Genomic DNA, 14,418 nt, shown 5'->3' on the forward strand with positions numbered 1-14,418 from the left:
ACAATGAATGTTCACCAATGTGATAAAAAGCCCTCAGAAAATGAGCAGTTCTGAGATCACGAAACACTTTTTCCAGAAAGAAATCTTTAGGATTTTTCTCAAAGGTTTCTTTATAGTTTAGAAAGAAAAAAGTGTTAGTATGAATTTATCATACACACAGCTTTAAACCGCTGGGCCCCTTAGAAGCTGCCTCTGCTCAAATTAAACCTGATGGAACCGAAATGTGCATTCTCTTTCTTTCTTTTTTAAATTTGAGAAGCAAGTTGTAGGAAGTAGAATCCAGACTAATCATATCAGTGTCTTAAGTATGAGAATTACAGAGGTTTGGCTCAACAGTTTTTCATGGTTTGAAATGGTAAAAATAGATAAAACACACATTCATTTTTTAAATTTTCCTATCACGACAGCATTTTCTTGAAATTAAAACTGGGTGCAAAAGCAAGACATTATTTAGCTCGAAGTTGTAGAAACCAAACAATAAATAAAGATAAATGTGAGAGGTTTCTCTTCCTCCTTTAAAAAAGGAAACATTTTAAAATTCAACAGAAGGTATAAAAGAAGAGCAATGATAGCAACTTGGTTTTACATTTTAGCATCTTGTTTGAATTTTTAAAAGGTGAATAACAAGGCTTTATATTGAGTGGCTGTAGTAAAGAAAAAAAATAAAACCAAACTCTGCAGTGCATGTTAAATTATTCCTACTATTACAGAATACAATATATACACTATGCTGTTAGAAAAAAAATCACAAGAAATGCATCAAAACACGGAGAACCTTTTCATATTGCAAGATTGCTCATCTGTTATTAGTTTTGTCCTAACTTTCTCCTTGTTACCTGCAAGGTACTCTTACCTGTCTTTTTCCTTCCAATCAGGGGCTCGCTCTTCTGATTATTCTTCAGGGCAATGACATAAATTGTATATTCGGTTCCCGGTTCCAGGCCTGAAGGGAGAATAGAACCATCACATTATGTCAATGGGCTCAGCTAGTCAAGTGGAAGTCGGTCTCACCAGCAGATGCTACTGGGAGGAGGCACTTCCTCTTCAGCTGGCTGTTGGCCTCTTGAAGGTAAAATCAACTTCACTTTTCCTCCATAAACACCTAAATATCCTGCATATAAAGTACACATCGCAAAGTACTTGTCTGACTGTCATATCTGACACCTGAATAGACACTTTTTGGGTACCTTTTCCAGGGTATTCTTTTACCATGTGGTCTTATTTGCCTTTTTGAATTTAAGAAAATCTATCAGCATCATATACCACCAGTCCTGCAGATTATATACATGAATCTACTTAGACCTAATAACCAAGTGGTCCTCAGTGGCAGATCAATGAAAAGCAAAACTCAAGGCAAGTGAAGGGTAAGAGAGATTGGCCAATCTTTGTACAGCCTCTGTGGGAAGTGTCTAGTTCAATTCCTCTCATATCTGCTTCTATTTTCCTGTTCTCCCGAGTTTTAAAAAGGCAGTGTGTCCTTCTAATGTCTGTATGTTCTATGGGAATTTTAAAGTCTAGGTGATACTCTATACAGACTGATATGGTTTGGCTCTGTATCCGCATCCAGATCTCATCTGGAATTGTAATCCCCATGTATTGAGGAGGGGAGGTGATTGGATCATGGGGGTGGTTCCCCCAGGCTGTTCTCATGATAGTGAGTTCTCACAAGATCTGATAGTTTTGTAAGTATCTGGAATTTCCTCCTTTGTGCTTCTCTCTCCTGCTGCCATGTAAGACATACCTGCTTTCCCTTCCACCATGATTGTACATTTTCTGAGGCCTCCTCAGCCATGCGGAAATGTGAGCAATTAAACCCCTTTATAGCAGTGTGAAAACAGACTAATACACATAGTTTAAAAATTTCATCTCTTGGGCAAAAATAATACTAGAGACTTATAGTCTTTCCCACCAAGGTAATCAACTTTTATTGGCCATTCCAGGCATTCTTTCTGATGTGGGTGGTTGGGATTGCTGTGCCTCAAGACCTATCCTGTGATAGTGGTCAATGGCAGGTGGTACTCTGGCAAGTCCTGCAAGAATGCCATATCTATAGAGATCTGAGTGTAATGACAGAATCACTATCAGCTAGTTTGCTTTAAAAATATCTTTCTCCAGGACTGAATTGACAGGTATCTGGCAAACTTGCAACAAAAGGAAAACATGAGTCTAGTCATGCCATTTAGGACAGTCTTGAAATTGCATTTTCCTTCACTCATGCCTTCTGGGATGTATTGAGCTGTACCACTCCTACACAGAGAATGCTTTTTGAGGTTATCAGGAACAGGGTTTTGCATTCTCATGACACAGTATCAAAGACGCAGCGGGCGTTTGCTAAGGACTTCATGTGCCCTAGGTAGTAAGAAGGAAAATGACAGCATGAAAGCAGCAATACCAGTAATAGTAGCCTCTGTGACACCAGGGCGGGGCCGAGGGACCACTTCTCTGGGAGAAGACCCAGGCTTCTCATACTTGATGATGTAGCCGGTGATCCTGGCACGTGGCGGCTGCCACGATACCAGCAAGGAATTGGGTGTGGTGGCCAGGAAACGCAGGTTGGATGGTGCATCAATGGCTGAAAGAAAAGAAAATTAAGTCTCTAAGAAGGCAAATAACCAAGAAAATTATTCCCACACTTTTCTCCCTAGCCCTTCTAAACACACTTAAAAGAATCTGAGAATACTGTAAACCGGAAACAGGATTCTCGGGAATCTATAATACAAAAATATCCGCCTCACTTTTGTTTTTTGAGTTCATGAGACTGATTGCATACAAGTCAGTGGCATTTCCTCAGTAGAAGGTATAGTTACCAGTGGAGGCGTCGATGACCACAGGGGAGCTCCGGGCATTGTCGTTCAGGGTGTACAGGTAGATCTTGTAGTCAGTGCCTGGTTGTAAACCTGGGATTTGAGAAGAGATGATTTTTACCAGTTCTTGCTTTACTAGGAGAATTCTCAAGCTCGCCTGCAGTTTTTCTGGGTTTCTCTATCATCCCATATTTATATAGACTATCAAAGTGGTCCACATTTGAACAGTAAAGTAGAGCATGGTATGGATGTAACTGTTAACAAGAAATGTATCTTGAAAGTGAATCACTGATGCAGATAAGGACACTGGCTAAAGTAAATTCTGGAATGCAAAAATGCTATATTGGAAGAGGCAACATTCATTGCAGAATGAGGGGCGGCCATTTATTGAGGTTTTCTCTTTATAGTAATCAGATGATCAATAGCTGAGCCTTGGATTCAGAATTTTAAAAAACTGAAAAAGACCTCAGATATTGAATATTCTTTGGTTACAACTTTGACCTTTATTAAGTAGTATCATTTACTTTTATATTAACTATGCTTTTTAATCTATACTAATGCTAAGATCTATACATCACTGTTTTTTATTTCTTTTAGTTTTAAACTTTGTGTTATAATTTTTTAAATAAGAAAGGGCACAATGATGAAAGATCAAACTTGTTGAATGAAACTTATGCCATTTCCATGACAAATATTACACAAAATCAGGCATTCAAAAGACAAAGCAATTTCTGATCATAGCATGAAAATAATGTTCTAAAACTGGGTAATGATAACACTGAAAATAAATTTTATCAGTGTCAGTCTTAGAGCAATTAATAAATCAGTTTACATTGTGGATATTTTTTAACAAATGTGGTTAGCACAGTGAGTTCCCTGACCTGTGATGGTGTAGCTTCTGACATCTGGCTTGATGGTTCTCTGGATTGGAGTCTGGCCATTGGCTGGAACAGCATCAACTTGGAAGCCAGTGATCGTCTCGGTCTTGGTTCTCCAGCTAATGGTGATGGTGGTCTCAGTAGCATCTGTCACACGAGCCCTTCTTGGTGGGCTGACATCTGTACAGGAGCATAACTAGAGATTAGTGCCTGCTTGGCTCATCCTTGTAAAGTTTTGGTATTTTAAAATGTTTCCTTGGTATATATCACATTCATCCATTTCAAGAAATATATAACTAGTAATGTGTAGATTATCTCCTTTGGCATTCAGAGAGAAAGGTCAACTGCAATTAGAAAATATGGAAAAAAATGGCCGGGCGCGGTGGCTCAAGCCTGTAATCCCAGCACTTTGGGAGGCCGAGACGGGTGGATCACAAGGTCAGGAGATCGAGACCATCCTGGCTAACACGGTGAAACCCCGTCTCTACTAAAAAATACAAAAAACTAGCCGGGCACGGTGGCGGGCGCCTGTAGTCCCAACTACTCGGGAGGCTGAGGCAGGAGAATAGCGTGAACCCGGGAGGCGGAGCTTGCAGTGAGCTGAGATCCGGCCACTGCACTCCAGCCTGGGCGGCAGAGCGAGACTCCGTCTCAAAAAAAAAAAAAAAAAAAAAGAAAATATGAAAAATCTACCTCTCATACACTTTATTTTGAAGAACTGAAAAGCTTTATAGATACTACCAGTGGTTCCTAGGGCTGGCTTTTTAATATCTACAAATATTTCAATAAATATTAAAATTATTAATGCATTATAATGTAAAAATATGTGTGGTAGGAGTTATAACATGGCCAGCTAACAATTATATGTGTGTGTGTATGTGTGTGTGAGAGAGAGAGCATGTGTATGTCTGTGTGTGTCTAATATTACTGCAAGTATTTTATCTTTTCTCTCAACAGGTAAAATGCCATCCTTCTTTTATAAACTATGAAACTTTGACACTTTACCTGACTTTTGAAAAGGCATATATCAAGTGATTGATACAACAGAAGACTAGAATCTAAGCCTGATTTTGGTCCAATGGTTACTGTGCTGTGATATAATTTGGATATTTGCTCCTGTCCAAATCTCTGTTGAGTTGTAATCCCCAATGCTGGAGGTGGGGCCTGGTGAGAGGTGTTTGGATCATGGGGGCACATCTCTTGTGGCTTGGTGCTCTCTTTATGACAGTGAGTTCTCAAGAGATTGGGTCATTTAAATCTGTGGAGTCGTCCCCTACAACTCTCTCTCTCGATCTTGCTTTTGCCACAGCCATGTGATGTGCCTGCTCCCCCTTGGCCTTCCATGATGATTGCAAGCTTCCCAAGGCCTCCCTAGAAACCAAGATACCAGCACCATGCTTCCTGTAAAGCCTGCAGACCTGTGAGCCAGTTAAGCCTCTTTTCTTTAGAAATTACCCAGTCTCGGCCGGGCGTGGTGGCTCAAGCCTGTAATCTCAGCACTTTGGGAGGCCGAGACGGGCGGATCACAAGGTCAGGAGATCGAGACCATCCTGGCTAACCCGGTGAAACCCTGTCTCTACTAAAAAATACAAAAAGCTAGCCGGGCAAGGTGGCGGGCGCCTGTAGTCCCAGCTACTCGGGAGGCTGAGGCAGGAGAATGGCGTGAACACGGGAGGCAGAGCTTGCAGTGAGCTGAGATCCGGCCACTGCACTCCAGCCTGGGCAACAGAGCGAGACTCTGTCTCAAAAAAAAAAAAAGAAAAAAAAAAAGAAATTACCCAGTCTCAGGTATTTCTTTATAGTAATGCAAGAATGGCCTAATGTGCATTATTAAGATAGAGCAGAAGCCAGTGGGGTCTCCCCAAGCTTAGCTCTATGAAAACAAATTCTAAAAAGTAGAGCATAAACTAGATGTCAGTCCTAGTCCATAACATCAACATTATAAGCTGATGAAGTGATTCCATTTTATGGGTCAGTAGACCCCTTTCTGAAGGAGTATAAAAGATGACAGTCATGCGTCAAAAAGACAATCAAATTGATTTTCAAATTAGGACTCATTCCACTGTTAACATATATAGCTTAAAAACATTTTTATTTATTTATTTATTTATTTATTTATTTATTTATTTTAAGAGACAGGGCCTTACTGTGTTGCCCAGGTTGGTCTGAAACTCCTGGCCTCAAGTGATGCTCCCACCTCAGCTTCCCAAAGTGCTAGGATTTTAGGCATGAGCCACTGAACCCTGCTGATTTACCATTCTTTAATTTTGGTCTATACAGAAGGTTTGTCGATATGAAGAGATTTTATTGCTTACTCTCTAGAGTGGTGACAACTCCCTGAGCTGGTCTGCTTGTCAGAGTGTCCTTAAGAGCATAGACACTCACTTCATATTTGGTGGCCACCTAGAGAAATAAGGGCATGGTGAGCATTAGCAGTGTCATGAACTGAAACCCAGGGAGTTTCACTACAGCATTAGGTAAATACAATGATTAGAAAATAAAAAATAAACAAACTAGCAAAACTCACAACCTTGTAAATTCCTTGATTTCATTCCTACAGTGCAGGTGATCAACGTATTTAATTTATCAATTTTAAAATGCTCTTAGCGGTTAAGCTTAAGTAAGCCATAGATTACATACTTAAACTAAGCTGGTAAAAAAATGAGGAAAGTGGGTATTAGCATATTTTTCTTTTTTATGATCTGACAGGTGCAAATCATAATTTTACCCTTATCATAGAGAGGCAAAAAGAATGTTCCATTTTGTCTCTGAACAATCTTTCTGTAGTTTCCCCTGAAATTGACCTTACGTTAAGAGCTACATCAACCCCCTAGGTTCCTAGCAGTTTTCTGCATGTATGTCTGGAAGGTTTTTAAAATGTTTTAATGAGGGTAGGGTCAAGGTAAACTGGTACAAACTGTAAAATATTCTTTACCAAGATAACAGAGCTCAGAAAATGCATAACTAAGTCGATTTATGCATTCAAGCAACGGATATGTAAATTGTCCCCCACAACCTTTTAAAATAAGCACAATACATCTAAAAGAGCTGAACAAAATCCAAAGCTATTTATAAAATTCTGTCCCAATGGTTACCTGGAAAACTTAGGTCAACATAAAGGAATTCTGTTGATACAAAGTTACAATAAGAGTATTTGATGCAGAGGAAAAGAATAGTTAGATTTATTATTACATTATATTTTCACCACCTTAGAAACTGTATTAGAGATGGTCTCCATCTTTATTCCAATGAACAAAGGTCACGTCTTACCATAAGTCCTGATACAACCACGGATGAGCTGTCAGGAGCAAGGTTGATTTCTTTCATTGGTCCGGTTTTCTCCTTGGGGGTCACCCGCACTCGATATCCAGTGAGCTGAACATTGGGTGGTGTCCACTGGGCACTCAGGCTCGTTGGTGTGACCTGAGTGAACTTCAGGTCAGTTGGTGCAGGAATAGCTGTCGGGATTGTCATTGGTTAGAGGTTATCTTATAGGAAATGGGGAAAAAGGAAAATAAAGTGGGTTCCAAGAAGTAGAATGGATTGTTCTTGTTGGGTTAGGTGGGTTCCCTGGTCAAGCAAAGATTCAGTATGAGAAAGTACAATAAGGGATGTAAAATGAAGAAAGTGTTTGCTGAGAAATGCGTTTTATATCCACCAATTCTCAGAATCACTGAAAACATTTGGATAAATGCCAGAACTCTAAGAGATTTTAGGTTTTAGAAGTTTTTTTGCTTTCCCTTAAAAAAAAAAGTTATATTGCCTTATTGACCATTATGATTTACTTTCCCTTTGTATGGAAAAATAAGCAGTAGCCCTTTTTCTTTCTTAAAATTTTTAATTAATTTAGAAACAGGGTCTTGCTCTGTCATCCAGGCTGCAGTGCAGTGGAGCTGTCATAGCTCATCGCAGCCTTGAACTCGTAGGCTCAAGCGATCCTGTACCTCACCCTCCTGACTAGCTGGGACTACAGGCATGTGTCACCACACCTGGCTAATTTTTTCATATTTTTTGTAGAGATGGGGTCTCACTTCATTGCCCAGGCTGATCACGAACTCCTGGCCTCAAGCAATGCTCCCACCTTGGCCTCCCAAAGCACTGGGATTACATGTGTGAGCCACTGCACCCGGCCTCCTTTTTCTACATAAAGTATCTTTGTATGGATTACCATTTCACACAGTATTCCATCCAAAAAAGAGAGAATAATGTTTTTATTGTCTCTTTATTTGGACCCTATGACAGATATGGCTGCTAAATTTGATGTTCTCTCTGTAATGCGGCATAAGAAGAAAATTGGCTCCCAACAGAAGCAGAAAAGAGAAGCGAAAAGCAATAATACAGACTGTCACCTCTAGGGTTTATGCTGTCACTAGGATACATCTTTAGCATTCTACTCTGCTTCAGAAATAAAGCACAAGAGCTAAAGTATTATGGAAAGCAATTGCCCTATTGATTGTTTCCTATGTGTCTGAATCACAATCATTTAAGCTAATTATACACCAGCGCATGACATCTAACCAGAGAAGAAAGGTCTTACCCATGTGTGCTCAGAATCATGCTGCTATGAAATGCCCCAGTTTGGGTTCCTTTTTATAAGTAAGCTGTATGATGCCAAACTTCTTTCCTTTATACATAGTGAGGGTAATCACAGGGAGTCAGAGCTTAGGAAATAATCCACAATTTTAGTATCCTCTTCAAACGTCTCATTTTATGGTCTTGTTTATAAGCCAAGATACTCCAAAATTTCTTTTTATCAGACTTGTTTACTTAAATATCACCTCAGTTTTATTGTTTCTTACCATTCCTCTTTAAAGAGGATCTTTCCTAATAATTTTTTTCACCCTTACACGGGAATCAATAGCCCAGTGAAGTATAATTCATTCAGCAGGGCATAAAGCCGCTGCTCCCATGGGCACCTGGTGGTGCAATTAACCATATACCTGTGGACTGGGTTCCAATCAGGGGCTGGCTCTCCATATCATCGTGCAAGGCAACCACACTGACTGTGTACTCAGAACCCGGTCTGAGGCCTTGCAGCTCTGCAGTGTCTTCTTCACCATCAGGTGCAGGGAATAGCTCATGGATTCCATCCTCAGGGCTCGAGTAGGTCACCCTGTACCTGGAAACTTGCCCCTGTGGGCTTTCCCAAGCAATTTTGATGGAATCGACATCCACATCAGTGAATGCCAGTCCTTTAGGGCGATCAATGTCTGTTAGGCAAATTAATGGTAAGAGGTTATGTGAAAAGCAAGTTGTGAAATAAGCATTTTTATAACATGCAAAGCAGTTTTGCAGATACCATTTTCTTTGACGAAGTCCAATTAACCCACTGTCAAATGGAAAATCACTTAAACACTTGCTTAATCTTTCTTGGTTTAGAAAATATGCAATGTTGCATCACTTATTAAAACATAGGTGTATGTGAGATAAGCAGATACCCCGCAAAACGTCCCCACAATGGCAACGTATTTATATTAATTTAAAGATATTCTACTACCATTTGATTTTACAATGTGATGTTAGTCTCATAGACCTGGATTTTCTATACCTTGGAAGTGGTAAAGCTGATTTGCAACGTCAGATTCAAATTGTTATAATTGTTCTTTTTTTTTTTTTTTTTTGAGATGGAGTCTCCCTCTATCATCCAGGCTGGGGTGTAGTGGCATGATCTCAGCTCACTGCAACTTCTGCCTCCCAGGTCCAAGCAATTATCCTGCCTCAGCCTCCTAGTAGCTGGGATTACAAGCACGTGCCACCACGCCTGGCTAATTTTTGTATTTTTAGTAGAGACGGGGTTTCACCATGTTGGTCAGGCTGGTCTTGAACTCCTGACCTCGTGATCCTCCTGCCTCGGCCTCCCAAAATGCTGGGATTACAGGCATGAGCCACTGCGCCTGGCCCTATAATTGTTCTTACACTCTTCTTTTCTCGTCTCTATTAAGCATTTATAGTACACTCTGGTCCAGCCATAGTCCTTCAAATGCCCCAAACATAACAGCTACATGAGGCACACTTCAATCAGCTTTACCATCCAGTTGTAGAAAAGACGGTCTAGGAAAATTTTTTGTAGATTTGCTATAGGCAAATAAGATTTCGCTGAGGCCATTTGAGCAAAAGAAATTCAAAGCACAGCAACTAACTATGGTAGTTTCACAACTTCTTTCTCTATAAATTCCTTGCTTGGCACCGAGAAGGAAAAAAGATGTTCGTAAAGGGCTCAGCTCAAGACATAAACTAACCAACAAGTTGACTTTCCCTATATGTAATTGCAAAAGACATGTGGCGGGCATTCAGACACCCAAGAACAAAATTCGACTTTGAAAATGGAAACCAAGCAGTGGTTACGTACTGGTTACTGCAGTCTGAACCAGAGGCTGACTCTCTCCGTTTGGATTCTGAGCAAAGACACTAACCACATACTCCACTGTGGGCTGCAAGCCTTCAATAGTCATTTCTGTTTGATCTGCAAAGGGAGTGAAAAGCAAATACGATACCCACGTCATCCACTATAAAGTCCTCCAGGTGGCTTCTAGAGTTTGGTAGTGAACATATGGTGGCCTAGAATTTTTATTTGCAGAATTGTAACAAAAATATGGAGGAGTCAGACTTTGATTTCCTCTTGGACAAACCTGTTCATTGCTAATACAAATTACCATATGGGAGTGAAGTCACACTCAAGGATAAGTTCTAAAGCTTAATATGATGCCCCCAACAATTAGTGATACTGCTCTCAGAAAAAATGAAAATTAACTTGACTTTAATAAATTGCCTTAAGATCCTAATTTCACAAGTATTCTATTTAAAAACAAAGACAACATAGCTAAAAGGATCTGAAAAAGTCAGTTAGGCCATTTCTCTTTTTAGTGTGAATGATAAACAAAACCAGAAGGGTGAATCTAATAATTTAAGATGCCCATATCACTAAATAGAACTATCCATGTTAAAACAGAAATGCACTTAAGACTTCTACTGTGAAGAGGGTTGATAACAGTCTTGAGCCCTGAATTCATGAATGGGGAAAATGATGACATAGGACAAGAATTACATAGTACTCACAACAAGGTAGCCATTTACATAAAAAAGAATATTAGATGCTACCCCATCTATCCTGTTGTATATGAGATGCAGATTATTCTTTTTTTTCCTGAGATGGAGTCTCTCACGCTGTCTCCCAGGCTGGAGTGCAGTGGTGCTATCTTGGTTCACTGCAACCTCTGCCTCCAGGGTTCAAGCCATTCTCCCTCAGCCTCCTGAGTAGCTGGGATTACAGGCAGGAGCCACCATGCCCAGCTAATTTTTTGTATTTTTAGTAGAGATGGGGTTTTGCCATGTTGGCCAGGCTGGTCTTGAGCTCCTGACCTCAAGTGATCTGCCCGCATCAGCCTCCCAAAGTGCTGGGATTACAGGCATGAGCCACCACGCTCGGCCAAGATGCAAATGATTCTTACCTGGACCTGCAGTTTTAGTTTTTGTTGGTCCTGGTCCATTTTTGGGAGTGGTGGTTACTCTGTAACCAGTAACAGGGGAACTTGAAGGCAGCCACTTGACACTAATGCTGTTGTCCTGAACATCGGTCACTTGCATCTGTGATGGTTTGTCAATTTCTACATATAAAAGCAGGGAGAAACCGGTGAAGCCCCAGTCCTTGGAGAAAAGATTGGACAAGCCCTCCTCTCTAGGTCTGCTATATGTTCAAATGATCTCTTACATGAGAAAGGTATTTCTTCTTGAAAGAACACAGAGAGAGCTTTTAGAGGGATGGGGCAGGCATCTCAATACCATTTCCTATTTTTGAGATGGCTGCTTCATCCACAAAGAAGCTACATTCCACAAGCAGATACCTGTCATCCTACTTTATCAACTCATCCATTCTTTTCCAACAAATATTTATTGAACACTCTCCATGCCCGTCTTATTGCAGACATGTGGAATATATCAACAAAACTGACAAAACTTCCTGCCCTTGGGGTGCTTCCTTCTTTATCTGGCTCAAAACTCTGTTAGCTGCAGGTGTTAGCTGCAGTTTGTTGTCTCATTAAAAAGGAAAATCTATTCCACAATGAGAAAAATACCTTGGGAGAACATTGTAAAAAACTATCTGAATAAATAAGCTGGTGTCACCCCAGAGTAGAAGTTTGTACCTGTTCGGTAATTAATGGAAATTGGCTTGCTGCTTGCGGGGCTGTCTCCACGGCCAGTGACAGCATACACAGTGATGGTATAATCGACTCCAGGTTTGAGGCCACTGATGGTAGCTGTAGACTTGCTCCCAGGCACAGTGAACTCCTGGACAGGGCTATTTCCTCCTGTATGAAAAGGGGTTAGTTCAGAGTGTGAGGGGCTTAGAGCTACTTGGGTATTACTGATTAATTGAATTACCACATTTATAGCAGCATGTAAATCACATCTTCTTGCTTATTCCCTTTTAAAGAGCACTCTCTTGAACAGAAAGAGGTATTTATGCACGTAGCAAACCTTGGTAAGTGTATAAACATTGAGAGAAAATTACAGTTAGCGCTATTTTAACATTTCAGCTTTAAAATGCCACTGAGTAGTAGAGTAGCATTAAAAGTGGGAAGAAGGTAAGCCCTCAACGGAGGATTGCACGCATTGTGTCCTTTTTAAAAATTTTAACGGAATAAATTCCTGTTAAATAAAATTTGGAAAATATAGAAAAGTAAAGAGAAGAAAAAATAAAAATCACTTATTTCCACCACTGATAATATGTCTGTGAATTTACAATCCTTTTATTTCCTCCGCTCTGCTGTTCCCCCTCTAGTTGTATTATATAAACAACTTTTTATTTGGCTTTTAGAACAAATTATATCATCTATATCTTCCATATTTTCTTGGAAAAAACCAGGGCTCCATTGAATGGACTTGCCAACATTTCTTTAATTCTTTGTTCACTGTTGGGCTTTCAGGTTATCCACAACAGTCTGATTTAATCAGAGTGTAAAATAGCATTTTGCTGCCGTACCTGTTTCTCCATAAGTGATCCTGTAATATCTCACAGTGACAGCAGGAGCATCCCAGCTGATCAGCAAGCTGGTGGGGGTCGCAGCAACAACTTCCAGGTCCCTCGGAACATCAGAAACTGGAAAAAAAAATGGGAAACTTTTCACATCCGTAATTTTCAAACAATACTCAGATTTATTCTTTGTTTATTTTCCAAATAGTTGTCTTAATGATTCCTTCATACAGTAATGTAAATAATATGTGTAATTAGCAGAATTTAATATTATGACGAATTCAAGATAAGAGGTTACAGAGCCCATTCAAATTGTGATAAAATGATTATTTCAAATTTAGGGAAGAATTTTTTTCCCTCAACATTGTGTTTGGAAAAATTTCAAAACTACAGAAAAGTTAAAAAAAAATGTAATACAAGGCCGGGTGTGGTGGCTCACACCTGTAATCCCAGCACTTTGGGAGGCCAAGGCGGGCAGATCATTTGAGGTCAGGAGTTCAAAACCAGTCTGGCCAACATGGTGGAATCCCACCTCTACTAAAAATAAAAAAATTAGCCGGACGTGGTGGTGGGCGCCTGTAATCTCAGCTACTTGGCAGACTGAGGCAGGAGAATTGCTTGAGCCCAGGAGGCAGAGGTTGCAGTGAGCCGAGATCCCGCCATTGCACTCCAGCTTGGGTGACAGAGCAAGACTCCATCTCAGGAAAAGAAGGAAAAAAAAAGTAATACAATGAACACCTATATACCCTTCCTTTAGGTATTTGTCTCTGGCTTGACAATTTGAGACTAAAATACAGGTATCATGATGCTACTGTTCCCCTAAGTACTTCAGCCTCTATCTGCTAAGAACAATGACACTGTTACCCTAAAATTATATTTTTAAAGGTACTTTGAAAAAGTGTTCAGTTTTCTACATTTTTTTTTTTTGAGACAGATTCTTGCTCTGTTGCCAAGATGGAGAGCAGTGGAACAATCTTGGCTTACTGCAACCTCTGCCTCCTGGGTTCAAGTGATTCTCCTGCCTCAGCCTCCGAAGTAGCTGGGACTACAGGCGCATGCGACCACGCCCAGTTAATTTTTGTATTTTTAGTAGAGACAGGGTTTCACCATGTTGGCCAGGATGGTCCCGATCTCTTGACCTCATGATCCACCCGCCTTGGCCTCCCACAGTGCTAGGATCAGAAGCGTGAGCCATTGCACCTGCCCCCCCCCCTTTTTTTTTTTTTTTTTTGAGACAAGGTCTTGCTCTGTCACCCAGGCTGGAGTGCAATGGCTTGATCTCAGCTCACTGCAACCTTCGCCTCCCGGGTTCAAAGATTCTCCTGCCTCAGCCTCCCGAGTAGCGGGAATTACAGGTACATGCCACCACACCTTGCTAATTTTTGTATATTTAGTACAGATGGGTTTTCACTGTGTTGGCCAGGCTGGTCTTGAACTTCTGACCTCAAGTGATCTGCCCACCTCGGCCTCCCAAAGTGCTGAGATTACAGACGTGAGCCACCACATCTGGCCAATTTTCTACATTTTCAATAAAACTTGTGTTATTAGAAATGCATAAATGCCCAAATCAGGTGAGAAATTTCTTGAGAGGAAAAAAATGATCTTCTTTACTGCTACCATGCCCAGACTTCTTTACCATATTCTAAGAGAGGTGTTTCTCCACATATTCTCTCCCTTTCCTCTCCGTGTCCCATGACAGTGATCTATTTTTTTTTTTTTTTTTAAGAGCTGATGACAGACAACAGCAAGCTACTTTACAGAATCT

At 40.4% G+C, this 14,418-nt stretch overlaps 1 protein-coding gene across 20 annotated transcripts in view; it reads right to left on the bottom strand.

The window, feature by feature from the left end:
* FN1 (fibronectin 1) overlaps positions 1-14,418 on the bottom strand; it is a 75,603-nt gene that overhangs the window by 11,752 nt on the left and 49,433 nt on the right. For 10 of the 20 annotated variants that reach the window (XM_005574218.5, XM_005574215.5, XM_045367670.3 and 7 more), the window contains 11 exons: positions 12,663-12,779; positions 11,824-11,988; positions 11,131-11,286; positions 10,032-10,145; positions 8,623-8,892; positions 6,953-7,140; positions 5,998-6,085; positions 3,686-3,862; positions 2,808-2,897; positions 2,393-2,572; positions 854-943 (listed from right to left, as the gene is read on the bottom strand). In XM_005574218.5, coding sequence (XP_005574275.3) covers positions 854-943; positions 2,393-2,572; positions 2,808-2,897; positions 3,686-3,862; positions 5,998-6,085; positions 6,953-7,140; positions 8,623-8,892; positions 10,032-10,145; positions 11,131-11,286; positions 11,824-11,988; positions 12,663-12,779 — 1,635 coding nt within the window. The remainder of the gene's footprint in view (positions 1-853; positions 944-2,392; positions 2,573-2,807; positions 2,898-3,685; positions 3,863-5,997; positions 6,086-6,952; positions 7,141-8,622; positions 8,893-10,031; positions 10,146-11,130; positions 11,287-11,823; positions 11,989-12,662; positions 12,780-14,418) is intronic. The other 10 variants (XM_005574221.5, XM_005574220.5, XM_045367674.3 and 7 more) reach the window with 1 other exon arrangement.

This window comes from Macaca fascicularis, chromosome 12, assembly GCF_037993035.2.
Source record: "Macaca fascicularis isolate 582-1 chromosome 12, T2T-MFA8v1.1".
NCBI lineage: Eukaryota > Metazoa > Chordata > Mammalia > Primates > Cercopithecidae > Macaca > Macaca fascicularis.